Source organism: Thalassophryne amazonica, chromosome 9 (assembly GCF_902500255.1).
Source record: "Thalassophryne amazonica chromosome 9, fThaAma1.1, whole genome shotgun sequence".
Classification (NCBI taxonomy): domain Eukaryota; kingdom Metazoa; phylum Chordata; class Actinopteri; order Batrachoidiformes; family Batrachoididae; genus Thalassophryne; species Thalassophryne amazonica.
In genome coordinates this window covers 29670916-29698059 of record NC_047111.1, presented here as the reverse complement: position 1 = coordinate 29698059, position 27144 = coordinate 29670916, and the positions used below count along the sequence as shown (strand labels likewise).

The window sequence follows — 27144 nt, the reverse complement described above, 5'->3', positions numbered from 1 at the left end:
ACATCTCCATTGCCAGGATTATTGTCGCCAGTCAACTGTGAATGCAAAGGCCATGAACCTACTCAGGAAGGGTCCAGGGATCGACAGCTGAACTTCTCCAGGTGGGTGGGAACGCTGCTCTGCTGCTACAGCAACAAATATTGTGAAGCTGAAAAAGAAAGGGTGAGTGTGTCCAGAATAAGTAGGCATGATGGCATCATTCACAGAACTCCGCCCTTTCTCTTGGGAGGAGATTGAGTAAACTTAAATGGAGAGTGTCGCGTCAACTCAGAACATGCCGTGCCATTTTGGTTCCAACTGCGCTGAACCACTGAATGAACCTTTTATGTTTTCAACATTTTTTAAAAATCATTTAACCACCTACAGCAACACATCCAGGTACAGGTGCTATCAAAATCAATATAAAAATAGTTAAGCTATCAAATTTACAATCCACACGGCTGACTTTATTTTCCCAAATGTTTCTTCCCTTCGGAACTAAAGGGAATCTGTACATCTTGAAGCCCTTGTTGTGTGTATTTGTGCCTCCAAATGCACAACAACCCGGCATTTGCAGTGAATAAATAAATAAAATAGCTGGATTTACATGTAGACAGATTAACAGCGAACGCTATTTTGGAACCAAGATGGAGTCTTGAGTCACGTGATCTTTTATCCGACGCCACTCCCCAATAAAGGCACTCAAGTGTAGAGTAGAGCACTCCTAGTGGTCACTGAAGGTACTCCATGAACATTTAAGCAGCAAGTTAAAATCTTGTTGCGTTTTGGACAGTTTCCTGCGTGATATGAAAGATGAAAACTGTAAAACTTCCTCACCAGAAAAGACCACGAATGGCAGTTTAAAAAAAACAAAAAAAACTTTCCATTTCATAACAGTGTGAGCTGGGACCTCTGGCGCCATCTAATGGTCACTTGGGGAAACAGGATATTCAGATTAGTGAAAAAGTTACCTTAATCATTGTTTTTCCTCAATAAAACATGAATGAAACATACTGTAGTTTTTACCTCGCTGAATGAAAAGTTGGAAATATGAACTGATTTATATCTGGCTGTTAAACGGTGCTGCTGCAGTGAGAACAGATCATCCACAGGTGTAAAAACATCTCACAATATTATCCACCTGTTTACTAATCCAGGTGACGGAAACAGGCCGGGAGCCTATAACAGCGGTCACTGGGTGAGATTCAGGGAACACCACGGACAGGTAGCCAGTCCATCACACACACACACACACACACACACACACACACACACACACACACACACACACACACACACACACCTGAAGTCAATTCAGAGTCCCCAGTTGACCTAACCTACACGTCTTTGGAAACACACGGGGAGAACATGCAAACCCACAGAAAGGACCAGGTGGAAAGCGATCCCATAAGCTTCACACTGTGAGGCAACATTGCTCAAGATTTGCCAATATTAACTGAGTTTTCTTTCTATTCTTAAAGGAAGGTCTTCTTTCCAAATCATGTGAGAGCAACGTGAAGATCATGTCAGGTGGTAACGTTTCACAGCATCCATCACACCACAGAACCACAATGTGTCCTGAAATTAAATGGGATTTAAATCACATTTTGGTATGAACATTCAAATTAGCTTGTGCGTGTTTTGTTACACCTGTGACTATTCATGCTGTGTAAAGGTATGTCAAAACACAGCAAGACCAAGTGAGATTTTACAGTGACACCTCAGTGGGACCATCCACCTCCATAGCAGTATGCGGTGGCTGGACCAGGGCCTGCTGAAATATGTTCAACCTAATATCCTCAATTTTCTTCTCGAAATAATCCAAGAAGTCCTGTGCTGAAAAGAGAGTGAATAACAGGTGGCCATCCATGAATGAGAAACGCTACAGTTGCAAACAAAAACTTGAGTTATGCTTGTTTTTATTGATCAAATCAGAATAGGCACGCTTTGTACCCAGGAGTGCATGCTTATAAGATAGCATCATGCCATGCAAGGTGGAACACCTCTAATTTGGAACTACGCCATTTCCGTTCCATACCTCGAGCCTTCTGCCTAAGGTCACGCAAGTAACCACTGAACCAAGGCGACTGTGCCTTGGGAAGGCGTGGCCTTAAAAGAGGAGGTGCAACCTTATCCAGTGTAGCCTTGAGCGCTGAATTCAAGCCATCTGCATGACTATCCACTGATTGAACATTCTCCAACCCTGAAGCCAAAATTTCAGGCAGTCTAGCTTCAAGTTCAGTCATAGTTGAGGGATTAATGCGTTGCCACAGAAGTAGACAAGACTTTCGCTCCACTAAACGTGGCAACATAAATGTAAACCTAATAAATGGCCCACTGAGGCAAGAGGCAAAATGTCAAAGTTCGTGACAGCAAGGCCACGTGCAAGAACCAAATCAAGGGTATTTCCACTAATGTGCGTCGAATCCTGAATGCACTGCTGGAATCCCAACGCATCCACAAGTTCCATAAATGATTTGCAAAGGGGATCAGAGGTCTTATTTATATGAATGTTAAAGTCACCAATAATCAAAATGTTGACCGCACTAGCTGACAGCCTAGAGATGAATGCACCAAATTCCAAATATGGGCCAGGAGGCCTATAAACATTGACAAAACAACATGACTGATTTCCATACTTCTGACCCTGACAGTACGTAGCATCATGGGCAGAGCGGAGAGTCAGATGCTCAAAGGAATTATATTTATGACCCCCAACAGTCAATAAGGTAAACCTAGATTTATAAATAAAAGCAACGCCCCCACCTTGCTTCGCACCACGAGACACGTGGCTAAATGTGTACGCCGGTGGGCAGGCCTCAGAGGAAGAACAGCTGTGGGTTTGAGGCAGGTTTCACATAACCCAGTCATGTCCAAGTGATGATCCATAATTAGATCGTTAATCAACAGGGATTTCAAGGGATTTCCCTGTGTGGTATGGTGGCTGCACGGTGGTGGAGAAGGTGGTGAAGTCTGCACAGAGGACCATCGGATGCAGCTTACCACCCATTGGGGACATCTACATCTTCAGATGTAGAGACAGAGCCATCTGCATCCTCCGAGACTCCACCCACCCTCTGCACAGTCTGTTCACACCACTTCCCTCTGGAAAGAGGCTGCGCCGCATCCTGGCAAAAACATCCAGATTGAAAAACAGCTTCTACCCGAAAACTGTCAGACTGTTGAACAGTTCAACATCCACTACCGAACTGTGAACACTGCACTAACATGCACATTGTCACTTTAATACTCTTAACGCTGCTGCCGCCGACCCTGTGCCTTGTATATATATTCTATGGCCACAGGGGTGCGCATATTGTACATTGCAAAAGTTTACAAAGGTTAGGTTAAATTGTCCCAGTTAACTACACCAAGACCTGAAGAAACTGCATTTTGTTCTGCCTGTAAGGGTCGAGTGACAAAATTAATCTGAGTCTCTGATGTAGTTCTGGGCTTTCTCAGAATCATCCTTAAACCACGAGGTGAGAGCTTGCATGGAGCCCCAGACCGAGTAAGATTGACAGTCATCTTGCCTTTCTTCCATTTTCTAATAATTGCGCCAACAGTTGTCTTCTCACCAAGCTGCTTGCCTGTTGTCCTGTAGTCCATCCCAGCCTTGTGCAGGTCTACAGTTTTGTCCTTGATGACCTTAGACAGCTCTTTGGTCTTGGCCATGGTGGACAGGTTGGAGTGTGATTGACTGAGTGTGTGGACAGGTGTCTGTTATACAGGTAACGAGTTCAAACAGGTGCAATTAACACAGGTAAAGAGTGCAGAATAAGAGGGCTTCTTAAAGAAAAACTAACAGGCCTGTGAGAGCCAGAATTCTTGCTGGTTGGTCAGGGATCAAATACTTACATAAAAAAAAAAAAAAAAATTACATTGATTTTGATTTTTCATTTTAGATTGTCTCTCACAGATTAAGTGTACCTACGGCAAAAATTACAGACCTCTCCATTCTTTGTAGGTGGGAAAACTTGCAAAATCGACTGCATCAAATACTTATTTGCCTCACTGTGTCTCGACAGCTGTGTGTCATTTCAGGGTGACTTCAGAAATTTGCATCAAAAAATAAACATAGAAAGCAGTGGCGTATTATCAGTTTACTTTTAATATAAATATACAGTGTTAGAATGGAATGGTACCTGACACTGCCAGACGATTACAGGAAAGACAAAAAATAAAAAATACCAGTTTGTGCTGTGAACATGAAATGAGACGTCAATTTTAAAAAAATAAAATTACCATTCAAGTGAAAGAACAGTTGATGCAGCTATGACAATCAGATTTGATCAAGGCGCCATTTGGCAAAATAAGAACAGGATGTTCTTTACAATGTCACAGGGGCATGTGCTCGAGACCCTCAGTGGTCCCAATGGAGCTACAAGCACAATTTTGACCTTTTTCTTGTTGTATCACTGTCAACAGGCAGCGAAACCTTTAGTGTTATTCCATCTAGATCAATCGTCACTGGCTGCTGAGGGATCCGCTTTGACCAGCACGTGTCATAAAGCATTTTTTTTTTTTAATGGACATGTGGAGATGCATCTCCAGCCAAACGTCACAAGACAACAGCTCGCATCCACAACAAACAAGTGTTGCGATGACGTCCAAAGCACCGTCCTAAGCTGCAAGTGTGCAGGAGCTTCAACACTGAACCATAAGCGTGCACGAGCAGCCACATTGCATTGTAAGCGTGCACGAGCTGATAAAAAACAAATCTGTCCAACATGCAAAAACAAAACGTAAACATCTTAAAATCAATAGAAAAGCAAAATTACACCCCAGAAACCTCAATAATAAACAAAAGCTTAAATAAACTAGTCATGTTTTAAATGATTTAATATGCTGTGAAAAACTAACAAGACAAACAAACCTCGGTGGCACGTCGTCGCAAAAACGTCAGGAAACAGAGTTCTGTTTTACAAAATGCTCTGAAATACCTCATCAGAATCAACAATCACATCAGATGAGAAACATCTCGCATATTTAAGAAAAACAAAAAACTGTCATATTCAATGTGAATCACTGAATCTACTTTTATTAAAACACTAATTTTGTTCAGGGGAAATAAGTCTACAAATATGGCCTGAAATCCCAAAAACATAATAAAAACATGATCCGACTCACTGATTAGAAGTCACTTAATTACAAAAAACAAACAGCTACATAACGAATAATAAAGAACTACACTGAAAAACAAAGTTAAATGTTGCCATCAGGAAAATTACAGCAGGTGTGCAGCTGGGTTGAGAAATATTTGGACACAGTTGGCGTTTTACTTCGTTATCACAGTGAAAACGCTTTAAAGCGGTTTGAGAACAAAAACAAGACATTTTATATTTTTTATTGTTGTGGAATATAAAAAAAAAAAACAATGGGCACAGATTTTGAATTTCTGAGAGACGTTTACCAGCAGGAAATGATTAAATGAGTAAAATGTAGAGCCCGACCGATATACTAAGTGGCCGATAATGTTGGCTGATACCTTTCACAAACATCAGTATCTGCAATTGGATTAGCTTACCCCACCTTTAGTAAAATGTGGTGTGTTCCCTCAGTTTCCAACCAGAGGAGGTGAATATTGTCTCATGTACCTTATAAATGTTTGTTTTAGACTTCAAAGTATTCAGTGTTTAACGGACAACCTAACATGAAAAGAATACTAACATTGGAAATAGCTAGCGAGGTCCAGTCCGTCTAAACTATGACGGTCTCTCAATTCAGGGGCCACATCCTTCAAAGGCTGTATTCTATCAAGATTTGGCCTTCCAAGTCCACAGAGGCCAAACAAACTATTGTGAAATGAAGACTAGCCCATGGAACATTGAGATTATGTCAACAGCGTACCCCGCCCTTACCCCAGCGACAAGCAACCTTGACAACTGCACGCATCAAGCTAGCGTAGTCGATGTAACCCGTAGTTTAGCAATCATTTTCAAAACTTTATAATTTACTTTTAGCATTTCTTATTTACATATGGAGACTGAAAATGTCCTAAAAAAAAACCAAAAGACTATTTGTATATATAATTTGAAAGAATCATGCAATGACTACCGAGATTGCTTGGCCTGTAAAGGATATTATATCCTTTGCTATCTAGAGGAAAGAAGGCTGCATTTGTGGGCCGCATTCCAAGAACCTTCTGAAATGAGATGGCGTGTTCGCACTGAGACACAGTCAACGTGCCCAGTATAGTCTACCCTGTTAGCTGTAGCATTAGCAATAGACTATAAAGTCTGCATCATTAGACAATTTTGTTCAAAAGATACATAATGTCACAGAGCCTTAACTGGTTTTGGGAACAACAATTTTAAGGTGGAACACAAAATCAGGAATGTTGACTTATAAATTCTGCTTTGGAATGAACCAAATTTGGGGGGAGGATTCTGGTTTGAAGTCCTGTTCAAAAGATAATCAGTATACTGTCAGTTTGAATTATTAGAAGATATCAAACTCCAAACAGCGCAGCAATTATTTTAAGGGACCAAAAGTATTTGGACAAGTGTCTGTTGTGCTGCAACATGTCAGCAAATTATAAAAGGTCTAAAATTGGTTTAAATATTTAAAATAATCAAGTTAATAAAGAAATGTAACAATTGTGAAACACCACTGCAAATCAGTGTAGCGGTACACCAGTGCACGACGGGAGCCACCAAAATACAACTATGACAACTCTGAAGGAGATACCAGCCAGCTGAGACTGGAGAGATCCTGCATGAATCCCCCTCGGTCACAGGCTTGTGTCATAATAAAAACTGTTACACTGCAAAAGTTCAGTATTCAAAAACGCCACCCAAAAACATAAAAAGCAATGGACCTTTAATTCTCCGACCAGTCAGTGAAATCATGAAGGAGTAACAGCTGGATGTGAGTTGCCCAACTACTTTTGGTTCCATAAAAAGAAAGAAACCCCATCATTTGACTGATCTTGGCATAGTTAGTCGTACGACAGCACAAGGAGCTTACGCTCATTCTTTTCCAACTCTAACATGCTGCAACAGACAAAACAATGACCCCATCCAATTACTTATGGACCTCACTAATCTTTGCTGGAAACACAAACAGAAACTGGGTACAGCAGGTGTGCAAATCCAGCAGACGCCACAGTAAGAGAAGCAGCTGCGGCCAGAGAGAGATACCTTGACATGGTGAATCTGCCAATGTTTTTCAGCTTAATAGTGATTAAACTCATTCTTACATCAGTGCACGTTCACCCGTGGATGCAGAGCAGGGGGTTGTGGGTACGAGCAGCTACAGAAACGCTCCTACATCAGAAGCCGATTAGGTGAACAGTCCAACTGCCACGTTCCTGGGATTCCAAGATTCCACTTCAGTCCATTTCATTCACAGTATAGCTGCAGTACCGAGACCCGGCAGCAGGCGGCGCATTAACAGATTTTCAAAATATTTTAAAATAAAGGGCTTCTCAAGCATTTTGAACCTCATTCAAAGCATCAAAACTGTTACAAACTTATTTTCACATGAAAATAAAAGTTAGTTAGCACCTTATTTCTCTTTGTTATTTGTTATTGGAGCAAAGTTTGAACATTTTTCTGATATTTGGGTGTATGAACTGTGATCAGTCAACTCCATGAACGCGGGTTCCAAATAACATTATCTACTGATGTATAAGAATATCTGATTTTAGAATAACCAAATATCAAATTCTGTATTTGTGTTAAAAACCCTATACCACTCATAGTCCAAACTATATCTTTATGATCAGACAAATAACACTATATCCTTTTCAATGATTAGAGGACCTTTTAAATTTTGACCCCTGTGTAACCCTTCATTAACCCCTACCTAGCTGCCACCCTGGGATGGCCAGAATACATTTTTGTGTAGGCTACAGTACACTGAGGCTGAATTCTAAGTGGTGTTTCGCCTTCTTTAGTGGTACCAATAATGTTTTGTGTAAAATGTATTTTCTTACCATTTTTCAGTGGAAAGCCCTTGGTGGTACTTTTTATCTTGTGTACTTTAGAGTTAATGAAGCGTATTAGTCGTGATGGCTGAAGCCCTGCCGCCTTGGACCTGTTTAAACTATCAACTGTATGTATACTGTTTTTTGAAGAGCAGTTTTGAGGCTTAAATATTCCAACTGGGTGTTACCATGTTGGGAGTGCTTACTCCGCTTAAGTCCCAAACCATCATAACTGAGTGAAGACGTGGGACATTGGCAAGACCAGAATGACCTGGGTCAAACGAATGAAAGCCCAACATGGCTGCATCTCAGTTACCTAACAAGCTAAATAATGCTAACCTTGAGTCGTGTGTTTTATGAGCGTATTTTTGCTGAGTGGTAGTTTTCATGGGCGCATGTATTAAAAACTATGACCGACTTACTGCCTCAGTAACCAGCAGAGGAACAATGGCGCTGATGTCATAAACCTACTGATACCTGCTAACATACAAATCAAATACACTCAATGGAAATACTAGAGTACAGACTTCTTAGAAGGTCTGTTACTACAATTAACTCATTATTACAGATATTTGTATTAAAATGCTCAGATATGTTCAGTCCACAAAAGCTAGCGACCTCTGCTAGCAGGGCTACGGAGTTCCAACTTACATTGGACTTCAAATATGAAGACTGACCCAAGTCTCAACTTTGGAGAATTGTTTCACAAACTTAAAACAGACAGAAAAATTACTTTGTTGTAACACTTGAATTAGCAACTCAAATTCTACAGTTTTAAAACCACTAACTGTGTCGCAGCATGTTGTTGGACGATGACCACACATTAGCCTATCATGTCTTCTGCTTAGAAATAAGTTCCAAAAATTTTCTAACAAGCTACATGCGAGCTAGCCAAGCTGTTTTACACCATTATAGTAACTTAACTATGCAAATTAGTGTACCTTGATTATATATTTGCATGAGGCAGTCTTGCCTTAAAAATGACTGCATTCCCACAAACAGAATACTTTACATTTCAGCAAAGCAGTCTAATGCTTATTTAGGGTCAGGTCTTTTCTACGTAACCTGACCAAGGCAACGTTTCTACATCTGGAGTCAGTCCCGGTCGCTGGACTGCGGTTGCCCACTGCTCCCAGTGCGTGGACTGTGTTTAAGTGTAACTGGGATGGATTAAATGTAGCAGGCAAATTTCACTGTATGCATGTAAGAGGGTAGGCTGAAAAGTTCTAAGGCTCACTATGATGCAGTTAACGCATCAACTGTATCATAGTGAGCCTTAGAACTTTTCAGCCTACCCTCGTACAATAACAAAGGAAATTATTAACAACAACAATATGATTAGCCAGATGCACTAATTGTGTGGGGTAATAGTAGAGAAGCGTGAATCTTCGACTGGACTGGGTTGCTTGACTTGTTGGCTTCTGGTTTATTCTTCTCTACAAGAGTCAAGACAGAAGTCAGACTACCAGAGCAAGAATTTTAGCTGAGGAAGCTTCTGTGATTTGAAGCGAAACATCCTCACGTCAAGCAACCCAGTCCAGTCGAAGATTCAGGCTTCTCTACTATGGAAACCACCTGGACAACTGAGAGCCTACACAGAAACACTGTGTGGGGTAAATACTCAAATCACACTTGATTGGGATTAAATTCAGTTATTCACACCAATTGCAAGCTTTTTGGCAGAGACTGACCGATATATGGGTTGGTAGATAGGGTCCAACAATGAGCTTTTCACCACATCAGTATCTGCATTTACAGACATGAAAACATATTTTATGGAACAAACAATACAGAGACACTTTGCCTGTTCGAATGGATGTCATTGTGTAGTTTTTGTAATTTTCCAGCAAAGTGTGTGCCAATGGCATTGTTTACAATGCTGTCAAGCATGGCTGGGGCCCCCCCATTAGCCCTTGATCACACTAGATACAAGAGATAGCCAAAGGGACTAGCTGCCCTTCTTTTTGAAACAGAGTGGGCAAGTGTATTTTATGCAAATGCTGAGTGGTACAACACCGACTGGCAATTCAAATTAAGACAGTGTAACATACACTGGTTGGTCGTTTACATTTATAGTTATAAAGTTCAAATATCCGGTCTCGGTTACATAAGGATTTCATAAATTGTTTGGAATCACTGGCATTTTTTAATGAATATATCAACTGGTTTATCACCATCATACATTTTTTTAACGATATATATTATGCCAAGGTAGAAACTGCAATCTGGTAGAAGCGTTGGGCTCTACTTTTTAGCATGACACTTTGGGGAAAAAAAAAAGCAATTCATCATAATTGGTTTTAAAATTTGACAAAAAACTATTATGTACTGCAATAAAACAAGAATACTTTTCATTTCACTGTGTTTTAACAAAGAAAGACCATTTTAGTAAATTTCCATATATCCCAGGATTCTTCTCTAACCATGGTTAAATGAGATGTTTCAATACATACAGCAGCAGAGGATCATATATCTAATAACATGGACAGAAAACCAGATAAAGGAGTTTTACCTTTTCAGAAAATCTGATGAACAAAGCCTCCATGAGAAAATCCACTGAACTGGCGGAAGATAAACAGGCGAACCTGGAGAGGTGACTGGGGGGGTGGAAGTGCCACCTTTCGGCTGCAGTGGTCACTATGCTATGAGCTACAAAGTGTGAAGGTTCAATTTGATAAGTTCCACTGTCAAGGTATCTCTTTATCAAAACCAATTTAAAGCTAGCGACAAGGTTGATCGCAAGCCATTTAAGGCACATGTGTAAGAGACGGAGTTTGTACAGTTTCACTTAATGGATTCTGTCATGAAGTTTGAGGGGCTTTTTCACCCGGACTTCCATATAATGTTTGAACACTATCAGAAAATAGCCACTTCCTTACAGAAGTAGGGAGCAACAAAATGAATTCAACAATACAATACACTCTAGATGCTAATGAAGTCTTGATGCATAGCATCACCAACTTTTTAAGTCACATGGATCTTCTTCAATATTTAACTAACATTGACGAGTGGAGTTAGTGTCATGAAGGCTTATGGCAGTGTTTATTAAACACTCACTCTTCCATTAATACGAGTGAAATGAACAGTGAGAGAACGATGATTTGTGATTGTCATGAGTATGTTGTCATTCCTCTGTAATGTTGAGATCAAAACCCACGAAATAACGTGCGACAAATGAAGTCTTGTTTGCTTTGATGTTCTCAAAGTTGAAGAAAAGCGACATCCCTGCTCCACATGTTCAGGCTTCATGTTCAAATTGAGCCCCAAGATAAAATGGTTCAGATTCCTATGCAAAAAAATAAAAACCCGGACAGGTATCACAGGCTTCTGAGCAGAACGGCATGACCAATCCTTTAATAAACTATGTGCATCAAATGTTTGAGAGGCCAAGCCCTGTTCAGCTTTGCTGTGCAAGCACCAAAGCAGTTGGCGGGGACAGGATGGAAATGGACAACCCACTGGCAGATGTCTCCACCTCACGCTCCATTTTCCCCACACCAGCCTTTGGCTGTCCACTAAAATCCCCAACGTGACCAACGCCTGAATTTACCAACGTCTTCCCCTCATCAGCAATATCTTTGTCTTCCATCTCCATGTTTTCACCTTTAAATTCTACTTGGATGGTTTGTGTCTCCACTTCGGTGGGATCTCCTGCCTCCTCTGACTTTGGTAGTTCTTTGCTTTCCTCATTACCACCAGCTTCTTCCTTAACTTCTTTTGTTGCTGCACATCCTACCTCTGGTCTCGCTCTTTCGCTCCTCTGTGAAGAAAATACTGGAGGAATTAACTTGCCTGGCATAGTCCTATTCAGGTCATCCTCTATCTTCACCTGGAAGGGTGGCAGTTCTAGCAGGAAAGCCCTTATCCTACTTGGGGAGCTCAAGTCTGCTGGCTCATCCTGGGTCTTCAGCTCCACAGCCCCTTCTCTGCCACTATGTCCAGGGCTAGACCTAAAACCCAGGCTTAAGTCCTCTGCCTTCGCCTGCTCCACATAGTCAGCTCTGGCTCTCTTGGTTGACTGTTGTGTGGTGGCACCATTCATCGTGGCTTTACTTGGTTCTGGACTCTCTGAATGCGCTCTCTTAGCTATGAAGCGCTTGCTAAGGTTCAGAGGCAGGGCCTGCTCCAGTGGAGGGGTGATGGGAGAACAGGGGGGCTTTGTGCCCAGGTCCTGGGACAGCACCTCAGACAGCCTGCGAGTAAAGGTGTGGAACTGAGAAGAGCCCAGACGAGTCCTCATCAGCTGCCGGACCTGAACACTGCAGTCCAGGTCTAGAGGCAGGACCCGAAGAGGAGGCAAAGGGGGGCGGTTCTTGCCATCCCGACTAGTTCCTCTCTGAGCCGCCTCATTCACACTACAGCCGGAGCATGAGTTGTGTTGGTGATATAAGAGGTGGGGCTGAGTGTGGAGCTGGTCAATGTTAGGAAGAGGGTTTTCTGGGCTTCCACTTTTTGGCTGAAGAGGGTAGATGACAGAATGATGCTGGGTTGGATCTTGAGGTGCTACAGCAGGATTTTCCAGACCTCTTTGGAGGCCAAGCCGATTTCTAAATACATCCAGGGGACACATGCCTTTGACAGGACTGAATCCACTCAGCGATCCCCCGACGACGTGCCTGGGCAGGGCAGAGAAGAGCACACCAGGTGCCACAGGCTGAGCAGCAGCATCTCCCAGGTCCTGCTTCAGATCTGTGGCAGTTTTGGGCTGAAAGGAGAGGATAGGAGCAGACATGGGGGAAAGGTCAGGGATGAGGGGCATGTTCATGGGAAGTATGGGTGGCTGGACAGGCTGTAGGGAGGGGTTCTGCAGAGACCGCTGCACCTGGAGCAAGAAACAAGAGCAATGGTGTACAAATGTTAAAACATTCTTCAAACGGTTGTAATGTTTGTTAGGGTCCTGTCACACTCAGATGAAGACCACGAAGATGGGAATCAGTCTTGAAATTGTTATGAACACAGTGGGGATATGGTAAAAATACTTCATCCTGATTACATCCCTGCCGTGTTCTTACTGCTTCCAACATTCTGAGAATACAACCCCTGGCAAAAATTATGGAATCACCGGCCTCAGAGGATGTTCATTCAGTTGTTTAATTTTGTAGAAAAAAAGCAGATCACAGACATGACACAAAACTAAAGTCATTTCAAATGGCAACTTTCTGGCTTTAAGAAACACTATAAGAAATCAAGAAAATAAGATTGTGGCAGTCAGTAACGGTTACTTTTTTAGACCAAGCAGAGGAAAAAAATATGGAATCACTCAATTCTGAGGAAAAAATTATGGAATCACCCTGTAAATTTTCATCCCCCAAATTAACACCTGCATCAAATCAGATCTGCTCATTGACATTGACCCTATGCCATGACATTGACCCTATGTGTCTTTTTGCAAGGAATGTTTTTGCAGTTTTTGCTCTATGGCAAGATGCATTATCATCTTGAAAAATGATTTCATCATCCCCAAACATCCTTTCAATTGTCCAAAATATCAACATAAACTTGTGCATTTATTGATGATGTAATGGCAGCCATCTCCCCAGTGCCTTTACCTGACATGCAGCCCCATATCATCAATGACTGTGGAAATTTACATGTTCTCTTCAGGCAGTCATCTTTATAAATCTCATTGGAAAGGCACCAAACAAAAGTTCCAGCATCATCACCTTGCCCAATGCAGATTCGAGATTCATCACTGAATATGACTTTCATCCAGTCATCCACAGTCCACAATTGCTTTTCCTTAGCCTATTGTAACCTTGTTTTTTTCTGTTTAGGTGTTAATGATGCCTTTCGTTTAGCTTTTCTGTATGTAAATCCCATTTCCTTTAGGCGGTTTCTTACAGTTCGGTCACAGACGTTGACTCCAGTTTCCTCCCATTCGTTCCTCATTTGTTTTGTTGTACATTTTTCAATTTTTGAGACATATTGCTTTAAGTTTTCTGTCTTGACGCTTTGATGTCTTCCTTGGTCTACCAGTATGTTTGCCTTTAACAACCTTCCCATGTTGTTTGCATTTGGTCCAGAGTTTAGACACAGCTGACTGTGAACAACCAACATCTTTTGCAACATTGCGTGATGATTTACTCTCTTTTAAGAGTTTGATAATCCTCTCCTTTGTTTCAATTGACATCTCTCGTGTTGGAGCCATGATTCATGTCAGTCCACTTGGTGCAACAGCTCTCCAAGGTGTGTTCACTCCTTTTTAGATGCAGACTAACGAGCAGATCTGATATGATGCAGGTGTTAGTTTTGGGGATGAAAATTTACAGGGTGATTCCATAATTTTTTCCTCAGAATTGAGTGATTCCATATTTTTTTCCTCTGCTTGGTCTAAAAAAGTAACCGTTACTGACTGCCACAATCTTTTTTTCTTGATTTCTTATAGTGTTTCTTAAAGCCAGAAAGTTGCCATTTGAAATGACTTTAGTTTTGTGTCATGTCTGTGATCTGCTTTTTTCTACAAAATTAAACAACTGAATGACCATCCTCCGAGGCCGGTGATTCCATAATTTTTACCAGGGGTTGTAGTTTTTTTTTTCTTGTTTTTTTTTAAACCACATTCATGATCATGCACATACCATGTTCAATTCATTCTTACTACATGCAATCACATCACACAATGCGGGCATCATTCTCATTGTGTCTGTCCTATCAATACTGCACCATGTGCTGTGCTTTTTCATTTGTTCTGCAAGTTTTCATGTGTCCAGACGTAGGTTTAACACTAAACTACAGTCAGAAAAACAGTTCTGCCAAAACACCTGCTCAAATATGACTGCAGTGTTAAGTGTTTCCTGCACCCCAATTCGACCATGTCCTTCCTATGGGTTTTTTTTCTTCTTTTTTTTTTTTTTTAACTTGTTCAAAGTTTGACCACGCCCTCAAACTTCGTTGAGAAAACACCACTCCCATAAAAGTTTCCGTTGTGTTCTTAATATACTTTACAAGTTTTCACTGCATCCACCCAATTTTTTGAGGATGTAATGGAAACGTGGCTGAGTGTGACGGGCGTTTTAGAGGCTCAAGAATTACGGGAAAATTCTGTTAAGCAAAAATGTGCAGATTGTGTTTGTATCACAAAATACATATTCATTCAAATATTCAGGTTACCCACAAGGGTGTGATATTGCACTAAATTTAGATGTGCTGAAAGATTATTACATCAGTTTTCTTTATATTACACCAGGAGAGGTGTAATGGTTGCAATTTATTTCAGAAATCATACATTCAGGTAAATGAAGAGTTTATTCAACAAACCTAGAAAAGTGTTTTTTTATTATAAAGTTGCCTAAATTTTTAATTTGTCTAAAGGTAAAAAAAAAAAAAAAAAACTAAACTTTTAAACAACTTTATTTTCCATTTATTCTGCAGTGGTTTGATTTAATACCAAATGTGGTAGGTTTGTGGAAGGGAGGAGTGATCCAACGTTACCTTGTGTGCTGTGCTCACAGTCAGGCCTGCTGTGCCTCTGGCTGACAGCAGAGGGCGATGTAGCTGAGACGTTGCTGGATTAGCTTTGGACTCCTGCTGGGAGAGCACTTTAGCCTGAGCCATGAGCGTGGCCTTGTTGCGTTTGCCTGGCGGCCGGCCTCTGCCTCGCTTCACCACCACCATGCCGTCTTGATATACGAGCTGTTTGGAAAGATGAAATTCAGATATAAATTCTGAGCCTGTCACCTGTATCTGCTCCGTGGATACATTAACTTGGGATTCCCCTAAAGTGTTTTTAGTTTAGCAGGGTGACTGTGCTTAACTTTGTGAGTTTCTGTCAGAAAAACATCATGGCCATGCTTTCTGAAGCCACAGCAGAGTTTCTCCTCAACGCTTCAGTATTCTGTTGCTACAAGCAGGAAGTTACTTGTAACACTCACAAAATGACTGACAACTTGTTTTTCTAAATGTGCAATGAAAGCATTTTAATGTTAAAGCAGCTGCTGCTGCATTTTAAGGTCGCAGTATCTCTGTAAACAGGACGTAGTTGAGGTTAAAGTTTTTCTAAAAATAAATAGAATGTCATGTTATATACTTATATGAAAGTCAACGTATGATGCGTCTGAATTAGATTCTGTCATATGTGACGATAAAGGAGAGCCAGTGGTGATGTTAGGCGGAGGTGAAGTTGGTTCATTCAACAAGCCAAAACAAAAAGAAGCAGTGAACCAGCAACCTATTCACATAGGCACATGATGCAACGGTCACTTATTTTTGAACCGACTCAGATGATACCCAGCACCCATTTTCCTTCCATACCAAAAGTACTTCTATTCATATGTGTGCACGTGGGCTGGTTCCTGGAAAAATGAAGTGTGGTCAAATGTAAAAGCTGGTGTACTCCTGTCATCGGGTCATAAAGGATTTTTATTATATGGCTGCGACGCTACGCGCACTCCGACTGGCTCATTACTGGTCGGATATTTTGCCATATCCAGACCAGTTACCATGACAATCGGTCTGCAACGCATATTTTTTTTTATTTTATTTTATTTTTTTTTTACACAAACCAGGAAGCTAAAAAACACAATTAGAAAAACGAATTCGGAAAAAAGTACTCCATAAATATCTAAACCGCATCTGAAAAAAACAGATTGAAAGCTTACCAGCTAACGACTGGACATATAAACACAGCCATATAATAAATTAACTACGTTCGGTCCGTACGAACACCTCACTCTGATATCTCCCCTGTACAGACCAAGCAAGCGAGGTTAATAATCCTTTAGTACTTTATCTAAAGGCAGGTCTGAAGTCTAGCTCACAGACCGCAGTATTTTAAGAGGACAGCACTTCATCGCACAAGTACAATTCTCAATATCATCAAGTATTTTATTTTAACATAACTTTCCTCTCCCAACAGCTGGTGCCATGTGGAACTTTCATAGGGAATCCATATGTAAATATCAATTAAAAATGTATCTGCTGATAATACATGTTTAAGATGCACAACACCCGTGCTTTGACACAAAAACACATTACAAACAGTAATGTTAATTACACACTATAACAGACAAAGAAGGATCAATCCAAGTGCGTCACAGTGCACGCAACATTTAGAGACGGATAAACAGCTCTAACTTACCTTAAAAACGCATACAAGGGGTCCATCCGCCTGAGGCAGACTGATTCATGCCTCTCTTCTAGATCGGATGTTTTCAGATTCTAACTTAAAGAAACTTTGATCATATTACCCCGATTCTGACCTTCCTCCACTGGCTTCCTGTCCCTGCAAGGTCAGATTTTAAGGTTTTGTTATTAACATACAAAATCCTTCATGGACTAGCGCCTCCCTGTCTAACTGCTCTAATTTAACCTCATGCACTGGTCCGTGCTTTGGACTCCTGCTGGGAACACACCTTTCAACAAGGGCTACGCCTGGTCCAACACGTACAAATGTTCTGGCCATTGCATGAGTGGAAAATATTCATTATCTGTGTAAGTTAACATGTCTATAAAACAGTTCATAGCCCGTGATGAAACCGTTTTATCTTCAATACTATTTGCAAGATGGACTTAATTCAATTCAGAGAGTTCATTCATAAAGTTTGTCGATGTCCAAAAATCTGCTTGGGATCCCCCCACTTCTGTTTTTTTCGACGACTGGTCCTTTCAGCACTTAACTTTTACATTAAAAACATTACATTTGTATCAAATATCAAGGATGCTTAAAATTTTCATAAAGTGTCAGACGAAATGAAGACCTTCAGAAGAGCAAAAAGATTATGTGATAAAGTTTAAGATAGACAGAGATGAGTGATCATTAAAACGAGACAAAAAAGTACACTTGAGGGCGCTAGCATCATCATTGCTGTAGTAATGAAGGTTTACAAATTGCTTAGTTTTTATTTAAAATCACATCCAAGTGAACAAGTGCAGCGTCATTACCAAACCTGAGAAAAGTCATGATGCAGCACAGAACAGCTTGAATAAATGAATAAATAAATACATAAAAATGGAGGGCTGTCAATTCTGATTCTTAAAACAAAGTCAGAATGTGTCCAACAAAACATGTTCCACAGATTTGGAGTAGACTGAAAGTTGATGATTTCACTTACAGTTGGATGAGGAGAGGTTGCAATCTTCTCCTTGGTTTTAGGTGCTGGTTTCCTGCCCCTTGGAAGAGGTTTTCTGCCTCTTATCCCTCTGGGTTTTGGAGTGGTGGGGGGTTCTGGGATTTTGAGTTCAACTCCTCTGAGGTGCTCTTCATAAGGAAGTATCAGCCTGAGACACACAGTCAGGGCATAATACTTGTTATTTTTAAAGGAAGACAGGAAGGAAGGAAGATCATATAAACGATTTTCAACCTTCAATGGTGGACACAGAACAAGAAAAGAATATTCCTGAATTAGGGATTATGCAAGGACCTTTAGAGGAGGTGATGGTCTAGTGGTTAAGGTGTTGGGCTTGAGACCAGAAGATCCTTGGTTCAAATCCCAGCCTGACTGGAAAATCACCAAGGGCCCTTGGGCATGCTCCCGGTGTGTAGTGAGCGTCTTGTATGGCAGCACCCTGACATCGGGGTGAATGTGAGGCATTATTGTAAAGCGCTTTGAGCGTTTAATGCAGTCCATTTATTTATTTAAGGACCCAAGAACCCACAATCAGGTGAAGATGAAGAGTAAGAAGAGTTTCACATTACATTCTTTGGGAAAAATGGACCCCCCCCCCCCACCCCCCCCCCACACACACACACACATCTATGTTGTAGAGACACCGGTAAAAATGTAGAAATTAATTTGACTTAAAATATAATTTGAAAGATTCAATTTTATCACAATCAACTAAATATGTGAATGTGGTTAGGAATTAATTTAATCAATAATACCTTTTGACATGAATGCCAGCCCATAATATTATGGCTGTTGTTGAAATATAAAGTCCTATTTGATACAATAATTCATGTCTCATAACAAAATCATCAAGAACATTCAGAGTTGCCAGATAATGAATGATCTCTCCTGTGGGGGCATATTTGTATTCTAATGAATTCATAAGTGATTTTGTGTCTGCACCTCTCATAGTGTCTCCTGGTGCAGGTTGCAGCGCTGGTGCTGCCAGGGCATCCTCCGAGTTCATTGTAAACTGCTTTCCACAGACGCTCCGATGTCACCTGCCATGTACACACAGGGAAACAGTCGGCTGTGACATTCTGAAATTCAGGGCGAACACAATTACAGCCTGCTGTGTGAAGTACAAGACCATGGGCATCAGTCGGAGCAAAGCAGGGTGCAGAGTTCATGTGTGTTCCTCAACACCAAAGCATTTTATATCTTACAGGTACAATCTGGGTCACCTGGAATACAACTGAGACTTGCAGTCAATTATCACATGGTAGTTAGATGTAGATCTGGTTCTCTCCAGTGTTGTATTCAGCACTCATGCCAATAGTCCTGACTAGTTTGTTATCTGGGTACCCCTAGGTACATGAAGGTCTGGCCCATTTCCACATCCATGGGTTTGATGGATACTGGTGGTGGGAGGCCCAATCTCACACCATCTGCTTTTTGGAGGCGTTTAGGCAAGAATGGTTTCAACAGTGCCACCAAAGTCATCCACCGGGCTTCTACACTCGTTATCCACCAACACATCCTAGCAGCTTGCGCTAAAGCCAACTATCATTAGGATTTAATGTATTCCAGTGGAAAATAGAAGAGTCCGGCTGGTCTTCACTGCACTGGAGACACAATGCCTGAAAAGGCCAATCACTGTAATCATCTGCAAAACCTGTAAAGCAATAATCCTGGGTGACAAAGTGCGGGCAAACCCTAGTGCATCGCAGACCTGGGCACCGAGAAGACAGACTCAGTACCTCCAGGGGCACCACCTCTTAAAACGTGGGTCTTCAGTTTCCTCACACATTCCCTCCTTCAGTGTAAGCTTCACCTTCTCCTGTAGCCATCTCTGAAGGATCTCTTCTGGTAACCAAAGGCTTGTTGTTCGGGAAGAACATCATGTAATCCATCAAGCAGTGCGTAGCGCTGTCAATGTCATCTCCACTCCAGCCTGAGCGTTCAAAACAGTCCCACAGAGTCTCGGCAAACTCTGGCATCTACATCCCTGAATGTGCAAGTGGAGTGATGCCTCCACACGGGGGTAGGACTGAAGCACTCCAAGGGTACTCCACATGAACGTGGAGTGTCATGTGAGTTCTGACATCAGTGAAATGACACTCCACATTCACTTGTTGTCAGTGAATAGCTCTAGCTGTTGCACTTGTAGTCTCATGATGGGTGGCTGAATTACGTCACAGACTGGAAAGACGTGCTTGGGTGATTCTTTAACTACGGGCACTATTGGCCTTGTAAATGTAATTTCCACCACACCATTGCCTTACAATATAAAGCGCCTTGGGGCAACTGTTTGTTGTGATTTGGCGCTATATACATGTGCTCTGATGTCACTGTTTATCTCCATAGAAACTACCCAAACAAGCTTTCATACAAACTGTTTAAAGGGACATTACAGTGTTGTGGTGGAAATTACGGCAATAGTGTGGGACAACTACATTTTGTTTAAAAAAGTCACAACAGTTGTATGACATTGAATACCCCAATTATGTTTTGATTAATTTACTGATATTTTATTCAGAGATATTTTAAAACATTAGAAAAAACATTTCTTTACCATTCATTTTTATCATTGAAGATCAAAAGTCTGGGTGTGGGACAAGCACAAAACGGCAATATTTGCATATAATGATGCTGAAAAAGTCATCATAGACTACTACAACAAATTTCTTAACACACTTTCATTGTAAAGATAACTATAAAAGTGTGACATTTCCCCTTTTTTCTGTTTTTCATACAATATGATCAAAGGACATAATAAGTGCCCGTAGTCAAACAATCACCCGCTTGTGGAAGAACTCAAATACAGACAGCAACATTATCACAACAAAAAAAATCTGGGAGAGACAGGGTGAAGTGAAGAGACACGAACACACAGCACAACACATCTGCAGCCAAACACGACTGTGTGTATATGTTAGACTGGATTTTAGTCTCGGAAATGATCAAATCTTTGTGCTATTTATATGTTGCTTCTGCATCACATGTGCGCTTCTAGTTTGTACAATGCCCACTCAGAGTGAAAGAACACTTGAGTGGTTTGTGAACAAATCTAACTTGTCAAAATAGCTGTAGATCAGAACCTGGAAGAAGGCAAAGGGAACCCATTAGAACAAATGACAAAATATCAACGGGAGGCCCATGACTTCCCTCTGAGGTGCAACCTAAAAAACATAATTTGGTATTATTTGCCTTAGTGATTTTTTTTAAATTATACTAAATAAAAATCAGTAGTCTGCCATCTCAGCTGGAGAGCAAAAATTTCCTCTTAAAAATAAGGCCTATCAACTGGCTCAATTTATTAACTGATAAACTTAGAAAAGCTCACAGCTTATAAGAAAAATAAGTCTATCACACAAAAAAGACACCGGGTTACTTTTACATCTCCAATGCTGATTCCTCCAACCGTATGTATTGTGGATGTGCCTGGACATGCCAGAACATGTCCTGTGAGGCTTCATCACAGTGTTGCCTTGCACCATGCGGCACCGCCGCAAGGCGCGGAATTCCTCCGCACGTCTGTCTCAATGTGCCGAAAAAGTGCTGATGTCCACGTCTTTTCACAATTCCTGTGCTAGCCAGATGACATCCCGGATAAAACACAGCATCCAGTTTGGAAATGAACGGCACATTCCACTGTTACAGGAGATTTTGTCATGGAAAGAGGAGCGGAGGCTTCGAGCGTCGCGGCGGTGCCGCATGGCGCAAAGCAACGCCGTGATGAAGCCTCACAGGACATGTTCTGGCATGTCCAGGCACATCCACAATTTCTCGGATAATCACTTGATGGAAAAACCACCGACAGCTGTCTGAACGCCATGTCAAAGCCGTCCTGTGAGACCAAAACGGAGGTGGTTTTGTCTCGCTCCAGTAGCGAATCCATCGTGACGCGCAAAGCCTCCGCTCGGCTTTCCATGACAAAATCTCGTTAAAAGTGAAATCTGCCGGAAAATGGTTGATGTCCAGCTCTTGTGATAACCAGAGAAATTGCACACGATCACGGATCCATACAGCCATCCGTTTAGAAATGAAATGGTCGCTCAGCCTGTCGATGGCGGCTTCGGAGCGCGGTGCACCACCAGTCGCTCTGGGCCATCCTTAAAGCGACAGTAACACTCCGTAATCTCTTTGAAGCCCATAAAATTTTCACCAAAAACCATCTGAATTTCTTGAATGGTGTCCACTTTGATGTCCCTCACAGTTTCTGAAAAAATTTTGATCAAGCAAAGCGGCAGTCTGAGCCATTCCTAAACAATGAAAAAAACGACGAGAGGGGTGGACCACTCCTCACTCAAAGCCTGCTCACAGGCGAATGACGCAACCGACAGGCGTGAAAAAACTCACGCATGCGCACAAAGGTTCAAGCTTGGATGATGCAATCACACGTGATTCAAATCCATATGGTTTTTGAAAAAAATAATAAGGTCGGATACTTTTCTAATAGACCTTGTGTGTGTGTGTATATATATATATATATATATATATATATATATATATATATATATATATATATATATATATGTATGTAACATGCCTTTTCCCTGACACACACACTTGACTTTTTTAAAAACACAGATTGTACCTTTAAATCAAGGTTGAACACCAGGCAAAGTTGAGAGCAAATATTCCTGCCACAGAAATATGTGCTTTTTTAAAAGTTACCAAATCTATGAAAGTGAAGAACTCTACAGACTTTTAATTATGCAAATTTAGAACATAGTTTGGGACAAGGGATTCACACTCACCTTTTCGTAGCCTCCAAGCCGTTTGACCACTGAGTACATTATGAAGAGGTCAACTGAGGACAGAAAGAAGGCATTATTACAAGAAGGCAACAAACATAACTGAAGAGTTCATACAAACACACTGTTGTTGTGCGTAGCCACATCCACAACACTGCAAAACCATCCCAAGTCCTGGATGGCAACCTCTCAGGCAGACAACCAGTCCATTTTGACTTCTCAAAACTTGCTACTCATCCATCACAATCAGGTGAAAGGTCGGTGTCACCTTGGACTTCTCCAGTCACTGGGAACTTTAACACTGAGGTGCCCAACATTCCCTGACAATCCCAGTCATAGCTCAATCTTAGTCTCCATAAGTAACCATGTGTTTGATACAATGTCATCCCAGTGGTACCCAAAATCTTTTAGGTCTTGGCTACTGCTGCTTTTGTTTTGTATATTTAAAAAACAAGAATTTCTCTCCAATAACTATTTTGTCAGGATTGACCGAGCAAAGCTTTTATAGAAATGTCTACAAGTATGAGAAGATTTGACAGTAAAATGTTTGACTGTATGATTATAAAAGTAGAAGTGGAAAAATGGTTTAAACATTTAGATTTTTTTAAATAATAACAATAATAAGCTGTGCATACCATGCAGAATAGTAAATGGGTTGTACGTCAGACGTGAACATAAAATTTCAGTGACTGAATAGGGAATCCATCACATGGCAAGAAAACTCTAATTTTGTTTCCCATGGAGTCCTAGGGACTCCAAATTCTCAAAGCTTTTATAGGATCTTATATTTGTTTTACTGGGGCCCTAGTAATTTTAGTAAATCTGTCTTTATCATATTTATTCAATTTATAGCAGGTGGGGATTGCTACAATATTTTTGGTCATGATGCTGACACTGTTCACTCCATTTTATTACTTGTTTATATTATGTTAATGTTATATCTATTCTGTATTTATTCTATTTATTATTAATTATGATCATGACAGCTGAGACTAGAGTATTTAATTTTGTTTATCCATGTTGTACATAGTTAGAGTGATAAAGAATCCATGGAAATAGATAACTAGATTGACTTCATTGTCCACCTCTGTGGAAATTTGTCTTTTACAGTTATCATTTTACTAAAAAAAAAAAAAAAAAAAAAAAAAAAAAGTGTGGCACTAGCATTTAAATTACATGTCTTCCCAGGTTAAATTCTTCCTTTTGAGTTAATTTTTAAAACATAACGTACTCTAAACATATGCATAATCAAATGTTTGTTTCCAATGTGTTGGAGGAAAACTTACAAAAATTGTGTTGCTTTTCAAATAATTATGGACCTGAGCATATATTCAGGCATGTGAGAAGCAAATAAATAAAAATACTTAAAATGGGCAGGGGTCAAGAGGGTCCTGGTCTGGGGGGTTGAAGGGTTTTAGTCATGCTAATGCTCCCCAGAAACATTTTCTGCACTGAATTTGCAAAGAAAGATGGGGGATGGAGGCAGCCGTTTACCCAACCCTTTACAAGCTGGACAAAATCTATCTTCATATGCCAGCAACTTCTGTACAGTGTGAGGTCTTCTCCAAAACTTGAGAGGTAGTAACAAGGAAAAGAAATAAACCAATACCTATCATCATTGAAATTATCTTGTTTAAATAAAAACCTTTGAAGTGACCTAATCCCCAGCATTTTGTACAATTATTTTCATAAGTCCTTAGTTGCACAAGCATTTCTCAATTTATAGCTCTATTACACACAGCATTTTACGATGGCACAAGCACATAAGTTTATTATTAATGTATTTAAACAAAAATATAATAAATTTTAAAAGATACACAAATTTCAAATTTATTAATTTATATAGCGCCAATTCACGATAAAATCGTCTCAAGGCGCTTCACACATAAAACAAAAAATTTAAAACACACACACACACACACACACACACACACACACACACACACACACACACACACACACACACACACACACACACACACACAAAACCGACCATAAAAGAAAGACAACCATAAAAGAATACAAGAATAAAAACACTTCATAATACTAATGATAAAACAGAGAAAACAAATGAGCCTTTAAACGTGACTTAAAAATCTCCACAGTATCCGACTGCCGAAATGTGTGCTGGGAGATCGTTCCACAGAGCTGGGGCACGGTAGGAGAAAGCTCTGTGACCGGCAGACTTTTTATTCACCCTGGGAACACACAGAAGTCCTGCACCCTGGGAATGCAGGGACCGAGCTGGTACATAAGGGCTTACCAGTTCAGCCAGATAGGGAGGTGCAAGTCCATGAACAATTTTATAAACTAATAACAGTACTTCAAAATCTGATCTTGCAGGAACAGGAAGCCAGTGCAGGGACGCCAAAACGGGTTTAATGTGGTCAAACTTTCTGCTTTGTGTTAAGAGTCTGGCAGCAGCGTTTTGAACCAGTTGAAGACCCCTAATCCTGGACTGCGGTAGGCCAGAAAATAGAGCATTACAATAGTCCAATCTAGAAGAGACAAATGCATAAATCAAAGTCTCAGCATCAGCCATAGACAGGATGGGACGAATCTTCGCTATATTTCGCAGATGGAAGAAAGCAGTCCTCGTAATGTCTCTAATGTGGAGATCAAAGGACAACGTAGGATCAAAAATTACTCCAAGGTTCCTCACTTTATCCGTATGATGTATAACACACAAACCTAAGCTAAGTGCTAGCTGATCAAATTTATGCTGATACCTCGCTGGACCAAGAACCATAACTTCAGTCTTATCAGAATTTAAAAGTAGGAAGTTATTAGACATCCAATTTCTTACTGATGCAAGGCAATCACCATAACTTCAGTCTTATCAGAATTTAAAAGTAGGAAGTTATTAGACATCCAATTTCTTACTGATGCAAGGCAATCTTCCAAAGATTTTATGTGAGTGAGATTACCAGCAGTTATTGGCATGTACAATTGACTGTCATCAGCATAGCAATGAAAGGAAATCCCAAAGCGCCGCAGGATATTCCCAAGAGGTGCTACATAAAGGGAAAAAAGCAGGGGGCCTAAAACGGATCCCTGAGGAACCCCAAACTTCATGTCCCTACAATCAGAGGAGATGCCATTACACAATACGCAGTAAGAGCGACTGGACAGGTATGACATCAACCAGGCAAGAGCAGTTCCAGTAATCCCAAAGTGATTTTCCAGCCTACTGAGTAAAATATGATGATCCACAGTATCAAACGCAGCACTAAGATCCAGCAGCACCAAGACTGTAGTGGTATCTGAGTCCATTGCTCGCAAAAGGTCATTCACTACTTTAGTAAGTGCTGTCTCTGCGGAGTGATATTTTCTAAAAGCAGACTGCAGTGGCTCAAAAACATTATTCTCAGTGAGATAGTCCACGAGCTGTCGCGAAACCACTTTTTCCAGGATTTTAGAACAAAATGATAGCTTAGATATCAGTCTATAATTCTTCAATACACTAGGGTCGAGACTGGATTTCTTAAGTAATGGTTTGATCACAGCAGACTTGAAACATTTAGAAACAGATCCAGAAGTTAATGAGAGATTTATCATTTCCAGCACAGTCGGTCCAAGAATGGGCCACAGGTCCTTAAATAGTTTTGTTGGTATAGGATCAAGTAAACAAGTTGTACTTTTTGTAGACGTCATGAGCTTTGTGAGCTTTGTCATGAGCTACACATAGAACCTCGATTATTAAACATACATAATGGTTCCTGTTTCATGGTATCTTGCTATGTTGAAGATTGTCCGGCAGATGTTGCCATATTTAATTGTATTGAATGCTTCGAAACACTGAACCACTGCAACACAGTTGCTTTGATTTATTTTATTTATTTCAATCAGTAAACTCATGCAATAACAAAATAAATGAATGAATAGGTAAAATCAAACAAAAAAAAAGGAAAATACTGAAAAAAAGATGTAGCTGAGCGAAAAAGTTCAAGGCTGAAGCTATCTAGCTTTTAAATGCCCCAACCCATTCATACCGTGGCAGACTATGTACAGTAATATGAAAACAATCACAATGAATTATCGGTACCGATACACTTCAGTTTGTTTGACCATTTTGAATACTTTAATGAACTCTAACTATTTAAGATAGATTTTTTTGTACATTCTTTTAAAATGATTTATACTGGTGTTCTGTTTGAGCTCCAGCTCCAAACTGGTCCACAAATTCACCCCACAGATTGATATGTACACCCTTCTCTTACTAGTTGGATTTCTATTCTTTTTGAAGTTCAACTCTCCTCTCAAATTATAGCCACCGTCACTTTCCATAAATAGATTTTGTAGATTTTTCGGCAGTAAACTGTTTCTGGCTTTGTACATGATTTGTGATGTTTTAAATTTGACCAAATCTATAAACGTCAAGATGTTTGATTTTAGAAATAGCGGGTTGGTATATTCTCTGTATTGCACTTTA

At 40.5% G+C, this 27144-nt stretch overlaps 1 protein-coding gene across 3 annotated transcripts in view; it reads right to left on the bottom strand.

The window, feature by feature from the left end:
* Positions 1-27144, bottom strand: part of zgc:77151 (uncharacterized protein LOC337153 homolog) — a 106782-nt gene that overhangs the window by 7125 nt on the left and 72513 nt on the right. The window contains exons 8-12 of one of the 3 annotated variants that reach the window (XR_004562598.1): positions 22716-22768; positions 18916-19013; positions 17959-18124; positions 15341-15541; positions 11256-12731 (exon numbers count right to left, since the gene is read on the bottom strand). Coding sequence is in view for 2 of the 3 variants with exons in the window: in XM_034177843.1 (XP_034033734.1) it covers positions 11307-12731; positions 15341-15541; positions 17959-18124; positions 18916-19013; positions 22716-22768 (1943 nt within the window). In the remaining variant the exon portion in view is untranslated. Of the gene's footprint in view, positions 1-10257; positions 12732-15340; positions 15542-17958; positions 18125-18915; positions 19014-22715; positions 22769-27144 lie in introns of those variants that run through there. The other 2 variants (XM_034177843.1, XM_034177844.1) reach the window with 2 other exon arrangements.